Source organism: Chiroxiphia lanceolata, chromosome 2 (genome assembly GCF_009829145.1).
Source record: "Chiroxiphia lanceolata isolate bChiLan1 chromosome 2, bChiLan1.pri, whole genome shotgun sequence".
NCBI classification, from domain to species: Eukaryota; Metazoa; Chordata; class Aves; order Passeriformes; family Pipridae; genus Chiroxiphia; species Chiroxiphia lanceolata.
The window spans coordinates 72,935,908-72,948,778 of NC_045638.1; the positions used below are offsets into that span (position 1 = coordinate 72,935,908).

At 39.1% G+C, this 12,871-nt stretch overlaps 1 protein-coding gene across 5 annotated transcripts in view; it reads left to right on the forward strand.

The window, feature by feature from the left end:
• Positions 1-12,871, forward strand: part of ATP8A2 (ATPase phospholipid transporting 8A2) — a 318,786-nt gene that overhangs the window by 108,166 nt on the left and 197,749 nt on the right. For all 5 annotated transcript variants that reach the window (XM_032678118.1, XM_032678117.1, XM_032678121.1 and 2 more), the window contains one exon: positions 9,125-9,297. In XM_032678118.1, the coding sequence (XP_032534009.1) occupies positions 9,125-9,297 (173 nt within the window). The remainder of the gene's footprint in view (positions 1-9,124; positions 9,298-12,871) is intronic.

Consider the following 12,871-nt stretch of genomic DNA (forward strand, 5'->3'; position numbering starts at 1 on the left):
AGGTTGACTGTTATATTTGAAAGAGGAAAAGTAATCGGGACTTTTTTGACAAAAGTGGAAGGAAATAAAAAGCCTATTCTGTTGAATGAATTAATTTCATAAAGGTGAAATATCAAAATATAAAGACACTGAGTCATTCTAGCTTATCAGCAAAACTTACAGACTGCTTCCTCTTTGCAGAGTACAGTTACTTTTAGTAATCACGCAGGTGTGAAAGTGTCCAGAACAAGGTTGTTTTTAAAACTGTTCTGTAGTCAAACATCTAATGTGTATTGAAAGCAATGCACAGATTGACTTACATAGAGCAGTTGTGGAGTAAATGAAAGTCATGTAATAAGCCTAATGCTGTTATTAGGGTGAAGAGAACAGGGTTTTGTCTATAGTCTTTGAAATCCTTGGTCTTCCCAGGATACAGATGTTTCTTGGTAAAGTTAGAAATATTAAAAAATGCCACACTGAAAAAATGTGGTATTGTCTTTCATAGCATTTGAAGAACATTTGATTAATTGTCTCTTTGACTTCACTTGTTTCTACCATTGTTTCTTATGCTGCAGGCTTTGCTCTCTGAGAACTCAAAGGATTGCAAAAGGCTCGTGGCTTTTAAGATGATGCCTTTGGCAGCCATATTGTACTGGATAACTACTTAGGATGTCAGTTCTTTGGTCTGAGAATGCTGAGACTTTTGACACTTTCCTTGATTTCTTTTTTTTAAGAAATCAGTATTTTAGTGAAGGCTTCAAGTCAAGATTCACATTTTTAAGATGCCACTGCTATAATCAGCATCTTTCTCTTTAATCTGAGGAAAAACTAACGCTGCAGGAAACTGCAGATTTTGTTTCAGAAGGCTAAAACACTAGTACCACCATTCCTGGCAGCACACACTGCCATGACAGTTAATCTGCAAGATGAGAGATGACTAGTTAGTGTAATCTTGAACAAATCAATTTTGCTTCTTAATTTGGCGAAAGCCTCTCTTTCCTCCTAATTCTTCTCTCCTTCTCCCCCTGAAACCTCCAACTCTCCTTAATACAGGCACTGCTTCTCTTTACTGAGAGCTTCAGCCATCTGATAACTCAGCTTTAAGCTTGTTTGAGCATTTAACCCCATAGTCTTCAAATGGTCAGCTGTTTCATGCTCTTCCTTACCCTGATCTTGAAGTACCTGCAACACTTTATACAGGATATGTGTTTGAGATGGTATATCTGACTGAGACATTTGGAGACGATTTTTCTGTGATCAGACAAAGCTTGTAAAAAGGTCTGTTCCATTTTTCTTTTTAAACTATGTGGAACATGCTTGGAGACTGACGTACTGATGATAGGATAGATGTTCCTTCAGGGTATATTTTCTTCCCTATTTAACCAAGTTCCCTGGCTCCTGCATAATCAATTTGTTGCAGAATTGAAAACATCCTAGAGTAATCATCTACAGCATGTTTTATAGCTCTTGATGGTCGAATTCATCTGGACTTTCAGCTGCCCCTGGAGACAAAAATATTGATATGATCTGTTTATATAATATCAAGGCAAGATTTGGTCTGAATATGTGATAACCTGAGACTTGCTATGCAGATTAAGAACTCTTGGTATATAGACGTTTTAAATTACTTGGCTAACTGTGAAGGAATTTCAGATTGAAGTTAAATTCAAAGCTATGAAAATGATCTGAATGAGGCTATCTAATATCTCTGGGTCCTCCATACAATGTTTTTCTTGGCATGGTAGGAGATAGTATTTATCAAGCAGAATCATGGAGCTATTAAACAAGCAAGTTCTGCTGTGTAGAATCAGTGAGTCGTTTGGTTGGCATATTTTAGGAATGGGTTCTTGTCTTGCCTTTGTTTTTAATGATATTTACACTTTCTGTTTAACAATATTTGCTTAGTATTTTATATGTAATGAGTCTTTAAACACCACAGTGAGCTTAGTATCACAAATGGGTTTGGATGAACAGATGGCATATTGCTGGCGTTGTGTAACTGTGGTATCTGGGCTTATTAAATACTTCCATAAGAGAAATGCAGATGCTGCTTGATCAACTTCAAACTCTTGTGGGAAGGCCATAATAACATCTTTTGGAAGAATTACCCATTCATACTACTCAGAGTTCAATTGACTCTTCCAGGGGCTTTGTGAGTAATCTTGTTAGGAATGATTTAGAAATGGCAGGTTTTCTACATGGCACCTGCAGAAATGGTTTAGAATAGACTATTTTCCAATGATTGTACATACATGGTCCTGTTCCCACCAGGCTTGGAGAATATTAAGCTATTTTGGCATTTCTGTCACTGGAATCTGAGATCAAATGTCTTATAATTAGTTCAGGCTGAAGTTCAGTCAAAAGCATGCTTGCTTTATATTAGTGAGGGAATATGGGGCACTTGGTTATTCCTGTCAGTCTTTCTTTGGAGAATTACTTCAAAGTGATGAAGTCAAGTAATTGATTGGGACTTATAAAATCAAGTTAGTGCTGATTAGTGTGAAGTGTCATTGGAGCAGTCACACTGTGTGCTCCTATGTATCTCTTGAAATCAGCATGTGACACAGGCTAAGCACTGCAGTAGTACTGAGCAACAGCTATTGATGAGCCCATTTGTTTTTTTTCTTAAATTTTTATCTTACTGAAAAGAGTAAATTGAAGGTATTCATCTGGGATCTGATCTTCCATGATCCATTTGCTGAATGGTTTTGTGTGTACAGGTTGAATTTGCAGTGCATCCTGTATTTTAAAGGCTTCCTAAACTGGGAGATGCTCATACTATTTCTTTTAAAATGTGAAGTAGTGAACTACTGACATTCCATTACTGTTCATCTTTCAAAGACTCTCTTGACTCTCAACTCTAGAGAGTGTCCTTATAGTCTCTTCTTCCTGTAAAGCTAAGGAATGGGTGTACTCTTAAAATTCAGTTTTAGAAATGTGTGATTTTTCAAAGGCATCTCTCCATAGTGCTGTTTTCAGTGAGTTAGTAAAAAAACAACCTTCCTGCTAATATTTCTTCTTTTGGCTTTACAGGAACCTTAGAGGTGATGGATTTTCATATGGCGCTGTATAGTTTTTCCTTGCATATTATTGAGGAATTTTAGTACATAACTTTCCATGAGTCATCTTAGTGTATTTTCTCCTCTTGGGTTTTCTCCTGTAATCCCATAGCTCACAAGTCCCAGTATTACTGCTGCTCTTTTAGGTAAGGTCATCTTATGAGACACTTCCAAACTCCTCATGTCACTCAGTACTTGTATGAGCATGGGATGACACGTTCCTGCATTTCTAGTCCTTTATTCTGGTATCTTCTAAAAGAAGCTATGGAGTAAAAGGAAATGTGCAAGATCATGTTATAGCACAGTGAACCACATGAGATAGGGAGCAGAAAAGGAGTAGGGGGGTCGTAAGCTGAATGTGAGTTTAGTGTTGTGCTGTAGTGACAAAGGCAGAAGGCAGGAAAGTATTGCACCGGAATATAACCTGCTCTGTTCAACATGTATTGCCTCATCTGTCACGCTACGTAGCAAGAATAACGTCCGTACTGCTGTCAAGTTTGATTTTGTTTTGGTTTTTTTGTTTTTAGTATTGTCATATGGCTTTAAGGGTGTAAGAAAGCCAGAGTAGATTTGTGGATGCTCTTAAGAATTGCCTCATTTTTGAGAAAGTATGCAAATGCTTCTCTGCAAGTTTTCGTAAGTTGAATGTGGAGTTCCATGTCATTATAAGGTTGATTGTATTAGGCCATGCATATCCTCATATTAGTAACTTGATATTTCCAATTCTGTTGATATTTTTGAGTTTCCATTTAGTTGGCCAAAAGCCATGGTTTTTTTTTTTTATCAGTTCGTGTAAGCAGCTGACACAGTGCACCTAGCAAGCACAACTTTGCTTGGATTGGTATTTCTATCCACAGCCTAGTTCTGAAAGTACACAGAAGCAGTTAAAAAACCAACTGCTTGAAGACTGATCAATTGTGGGAATCACAAAAAAGAGGGAGCAGAGGAAAATGAGAACAGGTCCTGCAGCTGAACTCTTGCTGTACACATGAAGTCATCTTCACTAGGCTTTGTGGCAATATGCTTTGCACCCTTCCTTATAACTAGGTCTTTGTAATTTGCCTATTTGCTTTTGGAAATTGAAGTAGTTTGCTGTCCTAGTCATGTTTGGTACCAGACTTGTAAGATGGGCAAAAGTGAGGATCAGTTCAGGAAGTGGTATTTCTTTCTTGATTTCGAGACAGGTTTCAAGGTTAGCTCTTGTAAATATTCTGTTTATTGTGGAAAGCACTTCCAGTGACTCTTCTGCCCAACAGGTGTTACACAGTGTTTTGCCAGCTTTGGTTTAAACATTAGGTTTTTTCTTGCTTTTATGTTGATTATTCCTTTTCTCCTGTAAATTTGCTTCTGCCGGATGTCTTAACAGATCTCTCTAGCACAGTAACTAGGCAGATTGAAGTCAAAGCCTTCACCTAACATGTGGTGAAGCTTTTAGGTTGCAATTAATATGTAGTGGAAAATCTTCCATGGAGTAGGGTTGGCTAGTGTTATCTTGAATGCAGTTATGCAGTGGAGTCCTTGCTTAATTCTTAAGCTGTCCTTGGAAGATTTTCCATTTAATTTGATTTAACACTGGGGAGCAGGGGGCATGGCTGATATTTTGAGTCGAAACCACTTTTTTTAGCACAGTAAAAAAAAATGGTTACATGTTACTATTCAGATTATCAATGCATAGGAAGGAAAACAGAAGCCATAAAAAGTAAATCCTTGGATTGTTAAAATAAGTTGAGCTGGCACTGCAGTGCAGTTCAATGAGTTAGCAGATTGTGCAATTTAAATCTCGTATCAGACTTAGTGGTTTGGAAATTAATTATAGGATGATGGAAGAAGTGAACTTGGAAAATTCTTTAACCTGCTGTAGCTAGCAGTACTTTTCAGATAAATATAGAAGCAAGTAGTGTATACAGTTGACTTAAAATTAGAAGTTAGTTTAACTATAAGCTAATATTTCTTACTGCAGGAGCTTGTTCTGCGAGAGTCATGTTAGGTCTTCCGAGATGGAGGAATGGCCACGCATGGAGGGTGCATGAAATGTAGGTGCACAGGAAGGCCAGAATGTAAGGCTGATTTTGGCCTTATGGGGATATGTCTATTAGAAGTCACAGATCCAGGGGTGAGTGGCTCTCTTCAGCTGAAGAGACCTTCTTGCCTATGTGATGCTACTTGCCATTTTCTCTTCCCAAGATCTTTTGCCTTGTGGACCATGTATCACTGTATGCTTATGATGAAACCTGAGTGTCGTGGCTGCCCAGATTTCTGTTGTTTCTGTCTCTCACTGTCATCTCAGTGACTTTGTGAACCTTCCTGGGGAAATGCAGGGGAAGAAGGAGAAGAGGTGGTTTGGAGCTGATCATCTTATAATAATTGTCCAGTTCTTCTCTGGGTATCAACTTTTTTTTTTTTTTTCCTGGCAACTGTCTGATACTGGGTTCTGTGTTGGATGTTGAATTGCCTCACACACCGACATTTCTTGCTATAGTGTGCACACTTCGCAAGCTCTTGTGGGAGGAATTGGGCAGTCTCCACTAAACAAAAAACCCAGCAACTACAAAAAACTCACCCCAAGGCACACACAAAAAATCCAGCTGAAGATTAAGTTATATAACCTATATAGTAATGTTCCTAATGTTTTTTTATTACAGTATGAGGAGTTTGCTCTTGTTTTTAGAGAAGTCAGCAGAGCTCTGATTAAATTCACTCTGATTGCATTGACTTTAAGCATCATGTGAAAAGTATTAGTGTTTGCTCTGTCAACCTACAAAATAATAGCCTGGGAAATCCCAAACTTTGTTAGTCAGTTTTGTAATTCAGATACAAAGTTGGGCTCAGCAGGGTTTTTTTCTGAGGTTTTAGAAAGTGAGATTATACAGGCATGCCATCAGAAGGTTTGTTGAAGATCCTGAGAGTGCAGTCCAGAGAAAAGACCACACAAATTCTGCTTCAGGATGTTTTTGTTTTCTGCCTGTCAACAAATTACACTATGCTATGAAGATTTATAATAGGGTACTAATAATGTTGGTGTTCTGGATGGAAACTATGCACACAGAGAACAATAACATCTGAACGTTTATTTTAAGGCAGTAATGCAAGTAAATGCTCTGTTCAAGGTTTGTTTGTATTTGTGGTTGTGACTTGTTAAAATGGAAATGGAAAAACAAACAGGAAAAGCAGGTGAGATGGCTTGATTATGGAATATAGCACCCTGTCTTGAATTTAACTCAAGCAGAGAGACCATAATAATTTCCCTTAAATGCATGTCAGACTTGTTCATACTTTTAGAAACAAGGCCCCCAGTCATGTCAAATGTGCAGAAGTGGAATAAAAATAAATTAAAACCTAATTTCCTTATCTTCTTCAGTTTGAGTTCTGTGGTTGATCATTTTTTTCATGTTTGTGCTCTGAAGCTCAGTGGTCTTACGAGTTTTTAAGCCATAGTGAAGCTCTAAACTGATCATGTTGCTCTGATTGAACAGACAGCTTAAGCAGGTGCACATGTCCTCTACTGGCTAATGAAGTGTACATGTTTATTGGAATAGCCCACTGAATCAGAGCTACAAAACCAATGAACTTTTCAGTTTTTGCGCCTTCTGACTTTTACTTAAAACTGTGTATTTTTAGTATTTGTTGGAAATTGATATGCCAGTACAATAAGGTCTGATTGACAGGGACCTTTCTAGGCTTCCCCAGAGCAGCTGGATGCTCTGTATGTCTAAAGAAAATCTTGAGGGAAGGAAAACAAAGTTTATTATGGCTAAGTGAGATGCTTGTAATATTTGCTTCTAATACTCTGTTTTTGTCAGAACTCCTGACAGACTTTCCCTTTATACTTTATGGGTACTCAGTAAAAAGGCAGGGGTATTCCACAGGCCTGAGTTTATCGAGATACTTTCTTAAGATTACTGTGATTTCTGCTCCACCATGCTTGTTTTAGTAAAGGATTTATTTAGTTTCGCTTGATGTGAAGAAACTTATCCCTTGATGTCAGACACAGAGTAAAAGCTAGGTATCAAAGTAGAGATTTCTACTCTAGTTTCCAGTAGTGAGTTGCCCACAAAAGCATGTTTGTTCCTCTGCTTACTTAGGAAGTCTTCATTATATGTATACCCAGGGAGTTTGAGGTCTAGTTTATTCTTCTTAATTGCAGTGGCCTACAGGAGCAGTAGTTTTTGTTTTTAAAACATAGCATTTGTAAGTAGTTGGAAGAAACAGAAATAATAATTCATGCTTTTTTACTGTATAAACTATTAGGTTGTAATTTAACTGGTGTATAGATGAGTATATTAAGAGTTTTACAAAATGCTGGTTAGATTAAGTGCCCAATTTGTAATCCTTAATTTATAGCCTTATGAGGTATTATTAACCTTGTTACTAATCATATATAAGATGAATAAGTTCCATGACCAGGGCATGAATTGGATGAGGCTTGTGCATAGCTATGATAATAAGCTGTGGACATAATAGTAATCTCATCTGATGAGCAACGTTACCTTTTATAAGTCTTGCTGTTGCCAAGTGGCTTTTTTCTTTTGAGCAACCGATGATGGATATTGAATAACCCTCCTAAACTTGCCCTCAGGGTTCTCCTCTGCCTCTGTGGGAGAGAGTGGTTAGGCTGTGGCCCTTCATACTTCTTTGGGTCAGGTGAAAAATGAGGGTGTTTCCCTTGAAGTGCCCAAAGTGCTAGACCAGAAATAAGGGCAGGGACTGGCTCCCTTGGTTTCAAATAGTCAGTGAAGCTTTTAATCCTGTGGGTGCCTTCAAGAAAAGGATGGGAGCTAATTTTGTGTTTGAGAGCAAGAAAAATGTTTAAGCAACACTGAGAGGAAGCAGTAAAGACAAAGAAATGACACTCCAAGTTTCCAGGGGTGGGGGTTCTTGGAATAAAATTTTGTTATTGATAACATTACCGAAACTGTGTTCCTTATAGAATCATGACTAGGCTTTGCAAACGAAGATTTGGGAAGGGCTCTACCCACGTTTGTCACAAGCATGCTGGTGGCTAAAAAGGCCGATACGAGACAGGCATGTCCGGTTGCAAAAGGCACAGCAGAAAGACTCCTTAGGTGATATGTTCTGCAAGGCACGATTCTTTCTGCGTTACCTTTTCTCCTCAAGAGTCATCCTGCGTGTGTTCTCAAAGGCATCAGCAGCGTTATAGATGGTGTGTCTCCAGGCCTTCCGATTGGAGGCCAGAGTAGACCAGTTATGTTGATCAATATGGCCAAGGCTGGGATGTTGTTTCAGGGAGTCCTTGTATCTTCTCTTTGGGGCTCCTCTCATGCGGCAGTGGGTGGCAAGTTCAGCATAGTAGTGTTGAACTAGATAAAACAGCTTTTTTCCCTGAAGACATACCCTTGCTTTCCCAGCACTGGTCTCTAATGGTTTAAGCACAGTCATCTACTTTGTGTTAAATTTTCGGGTACAGTCATGAAATCATAAATCTAATCCCTCATATTTTAATGGGGAAACAGTCATTCTTGTAATGCAGTCATTCTTGTAATAAAGAAGGTGCAAAAGGTAGTCCGAGTCTGAAAGGGCTGAATTGGGCAGTCTGCCATACTCATTAACTTAATCTGTAAGTTTTTCTCCAGTTTGGGGCTAGTTTTCTTGTGAATCAGAGTGAGTTTGTTTTGACTACTGTATCAGTGAGTGGGGTGAGAGAAAATGAATTGCAAAGCAGCTTTCCCTCTTCCTCCCCCCCCCTTTTCTCTCCCCTTTGTGTGAAAGTGGCCTTATCCTCCTCCCACCTGTTTGGCCCAGGAAAGTTAATTCATTTGGGCTACAGTTGAAAAGGATGTATGCCAAGTACTGTGGGCACGTGCATCATACAGGACTGTGTAGTGGAGATGCTGGAGTCTGCACTGAAACAAGACATGGTTTCCTAAGCAAACGGAGGCAACTTTTGCTGATTTGTGACAAATCAATATTTATGCACGAGGTCCTGTAAAAACACAAACTTATGTCTCTGCTGATTTGCGTGCACCTATACTGAGCTCTGTTGCATAGTCTGGAGATGCCTTGCTGTAGTTTGGATGCACTGTTCTTATATTATGAAGAAACATGATTTCTTTCTGTTTTTTCTTCAGGCAACAAGAGCCTCTCTGACTCAACATTGTACCAGTCTGGGGGAGTCGCTGGGCAAGGAAAATGATATTGCCCTGATTATTGATGGCCACACACTGAAGTATGCCCTTTCATTTGAAGTCAGGCAGAGCTTTCTAGACTTGGCACTCTCCTGTAAAGCAGTCATTTGTTGCAGGTAAGAAATTTCTGTGACTTTTTCAAGTAACAAAATGGGTGTGAAGCCTGTGAAGTTCAACCTACTATGCACCCTGCTACTAAGCAGGTTGCTTATTAGTGTCTTCCTTGCTCCTACGGAGGAGGAAGCAAGTCCTCCACTAAAATTGTCATCTAATAATGCAGTTCCTTCTGCCACAGTCAGTCCCAATTGAGTTCGATCTCTTTTATGAACTGATGAAAGATCATGAGAAAACATTGTGCCTGATTGCCTGATTATAGTAGACGCTGATGAGGAGGAGTAGTATGGATGTAGTCATTTGTAAGCAAAAACTTTGTTACTGTTCAGTTCAGCTCTAGAGAAAGTTTCTGCATGAATTTATCTTGACTTAAAATTTTATGTTATGTGAACATGTGGGTAATTTGCCCTATTTAAATGTTAGACTTATGCTTGCTTTACGATGTCACAGCAGAATTTATTGCCTTTTGTGGATTTAGCTGTACACAGATGTGATCCTATGTCGTGACTATTTCAGAAGAAGGAAATAAGAGCCTTCCTAGAAATATGAAAATGAAACCCAAAAGTTGACCTGCTTTACTTTATGGCAGGAGGGCTGCATAATTTTTAACTTGGAAAGATCATGCAGCTTTGAAGACCGTATATGTATTTGTGCTCGTTCGTGGTATCTCGGGAGAACTGTGACCTAGAAGGAACTGTTGATTTAGGCAGACAGGAAGTTTTATCTGCATCCTAGAAGCAAGACCTGCTCTGTGGGGAATGACTGTATGGAGACCTTGCACTACTGTTTTGCAACCTTACTTATCTTTATGTGTATACTATCATACAAGTATGACATGGCAAAAGCAATTCCTGTCCATGCACCTAAAGTAGATAAACCCATGGGCTTCTGTCTGACTAGCTTCTTTCCAGATGTCTCCTGGGCTACTGTACTTCAGGGCACAGTACTGGGGCTAGTGCTGTTCAACATCTTCATTAATGACCTGATGATGAGATGGAGGATGCCCTCAGTGAGTTTATAGATGATACAAAGCTGTGAGGAGTGGCTGATATACCAGTGGCTGTGCTGCCATGCTGAGGGACCTTGACAGGCTGAAGAATTGAGCAGAGAAATCTTATGAAGCTCAAGAAGTGGAGATGCGAGGTCTTGTGCCTTGGGAGTTACAGCGCCTTGCACCAGCAAACTGGGGGTGTTGCTAAGCTAGAAAGCACCTTTGTCCAGAAGGATCTTCAGGTCTGGGTGGACAAGCTGACCATGAGCCAGCATGAATCCTAGTGGCAAAAAAAGATCAGGAGTACCCTGGGCTGCAGTGCCATAAACTGAGGGAGGTGATCCTCCTTCTCCACTTGGCATTGGTGAGGTCACATCTGGAATGCTGTGTCCTGTTCTGGGATCCTTAATAGAAGATGCAAACAGGTTTAATGGTGTCCATTTAAATGGGAGTCCAGTGCAGGAACCACAAAGATGATAAAGGGGCTAGAGCATCTTTCATATGAGGAGAGGCTGAGAGAATTGGAAGTGTTCAGCCTAGAGAAGGCTCAGAGGGTATCAGTTTGTACTCTCTGATACTCAGTGTATCAATTTGTATGAATATATAATAAGAATGAATGAAGATACAGGAGACAGGCTCATTTCTGTTGCACTCAGTGACAGGACAAGATGCAGCAGGCAAATTAAATCACGTCAATGTCTGTCTCAACACAAGCAAAACCCTACTGTTTTACTGGGAGTGTGGTCCAGCACTGGAATGGGTTTCCCAGAGGGGCTGTGGAGTCTCTGTTCTTTGAGACATGGAAAATTCAACTGGATGATGTGGTGCTGGACAACCTGCTCTAGCTGATCCTGCTTTAGCCAGGGGCATTTCCAGCAGTCTCTTCTAATGTGGGTAATTCTAGGCTTCTGCAACTGGGGACAGGTGTCTCATTTTTTCCAGGCAATGCTTTTTATCCTCCTAGTCCTGTTCTGAATGGTTGTCAACTGCAATGACTTTGTTAAACCGGGTTTTTAATACTAATTCTTTTGCTACTGCTGATTGATAATTTCTTTTAATTTTGGGGAGGGGCCTAAAGGGAGAGGGCATTAAGTGTTAGAGCAGAGGGTCTTACTTTTGCAGCTGTTGCATGGGAGTGAACACTAGTGTTTTACAAGGGGAAGCTAACGTAATTGCAGCAATCTTTTGAATGCAACAGGCCCAGATGTAAGTCCAGTAAGAGGGTTGGTGTAAAGTTACCTTGGGCTTAGAGAGCACCAAGTGCCCAGGAAGGGAATTGACCCTGGGTGTAGACTTATGGTCTATTTGTGGGGAAGTTAATAAACTATGAGCAGATAGAAAGCTCTTACTTTTGTACTCTATCACAGTGCTTTGGTAGAGATCCTTCCAAGGCAGTTTGTTAGTTTATTTCTCAAAGATTTGACGAGTTAAGTCAAAGACTTATGTAGTTGAAACAAATAATGAATTGCAAATTATTAAAATTATACACAGAATATTTGTAATTAAGATAATGAATGATCCTGTTTTGTAAAGAAACATGCAATACTGGGCATTTCCTCTCTTATTATTTCATTATACAAGCCAACAGGAGTTTTATTTATTACTGAATTAGCAAATTGAGGAACAATGCGGAAAAAATATTATAAAGTATAAATCAAAGGGGAAAAGATGATGTAATTTCATAGGCTTAAAAGGAGGAATGAAAATAACTGAGTTTTAAGTCCCCAGGGAAAAGGAGGAATGCTTTTAATAACCTTTAAGGCTTTGCAGGAACCTTCCATTTACTTGCCAGGTGCTTGGTACTGAGGCAAGAAAAACATTTTTTTTTTCTATTCTGGGTTGGTTTTGGTAGTACTTTGTGCGTAAAATAAGATAGTGCACTTAAACTTCACAGGAAAAAGTTTTAAAATGTAATTGGCATAGCAAGAGGAAATTTCAAATTAAATAGTTAGTCTTCAAACAAAAATGTTAATTGGGAGGGGGTTCTGGATGTTTAACTTAGTGGTATGATGTTTAACCACTCTAGGAGGAGTTGTTTTGCTATTCTTAACATTGCATAAATTTGTGAGACTTAATATTTCATAAATTTACTAAAACATTTTCATCTCCTCTGGGGAGTTTCAGCTGCATTTTGCCGTTCAATTTTTTTTTTTAAATATACTTAAGCTACACTGTATATTCATTTACTGGACTTTAGGCGTAAACTGTAGTTGAACTTGATTCTCGGGGGTAATCTCTTAAAATGAAACTGTAGTAAACCTGGCTCCATTTTGCATTAAGAGGGAGAGATGGTATCTTATGATAGGGTTAAGTCTTCCACTGTTACAGTGTTTCTGTCAGGCCACTGGCACAGTGGAGAAAGATATACCCCTTGGGAGACTTGGTAAAGCTAGCAAAATCAAATCAAACAACTCCTTGAGAAAAAACCTTGTTTGTTAAAAATTTTTCCAGAAACTGACAGATCTTATTATCTTCCTTCATACTGACTGGGATGTTAGTATGTCAAGGGCAAGCAGAACTTACTTTTCAGTGGAATTAAATGTTGTTTTGAGGGCAGTTGAACTCATGACTTCATTTACGAGATC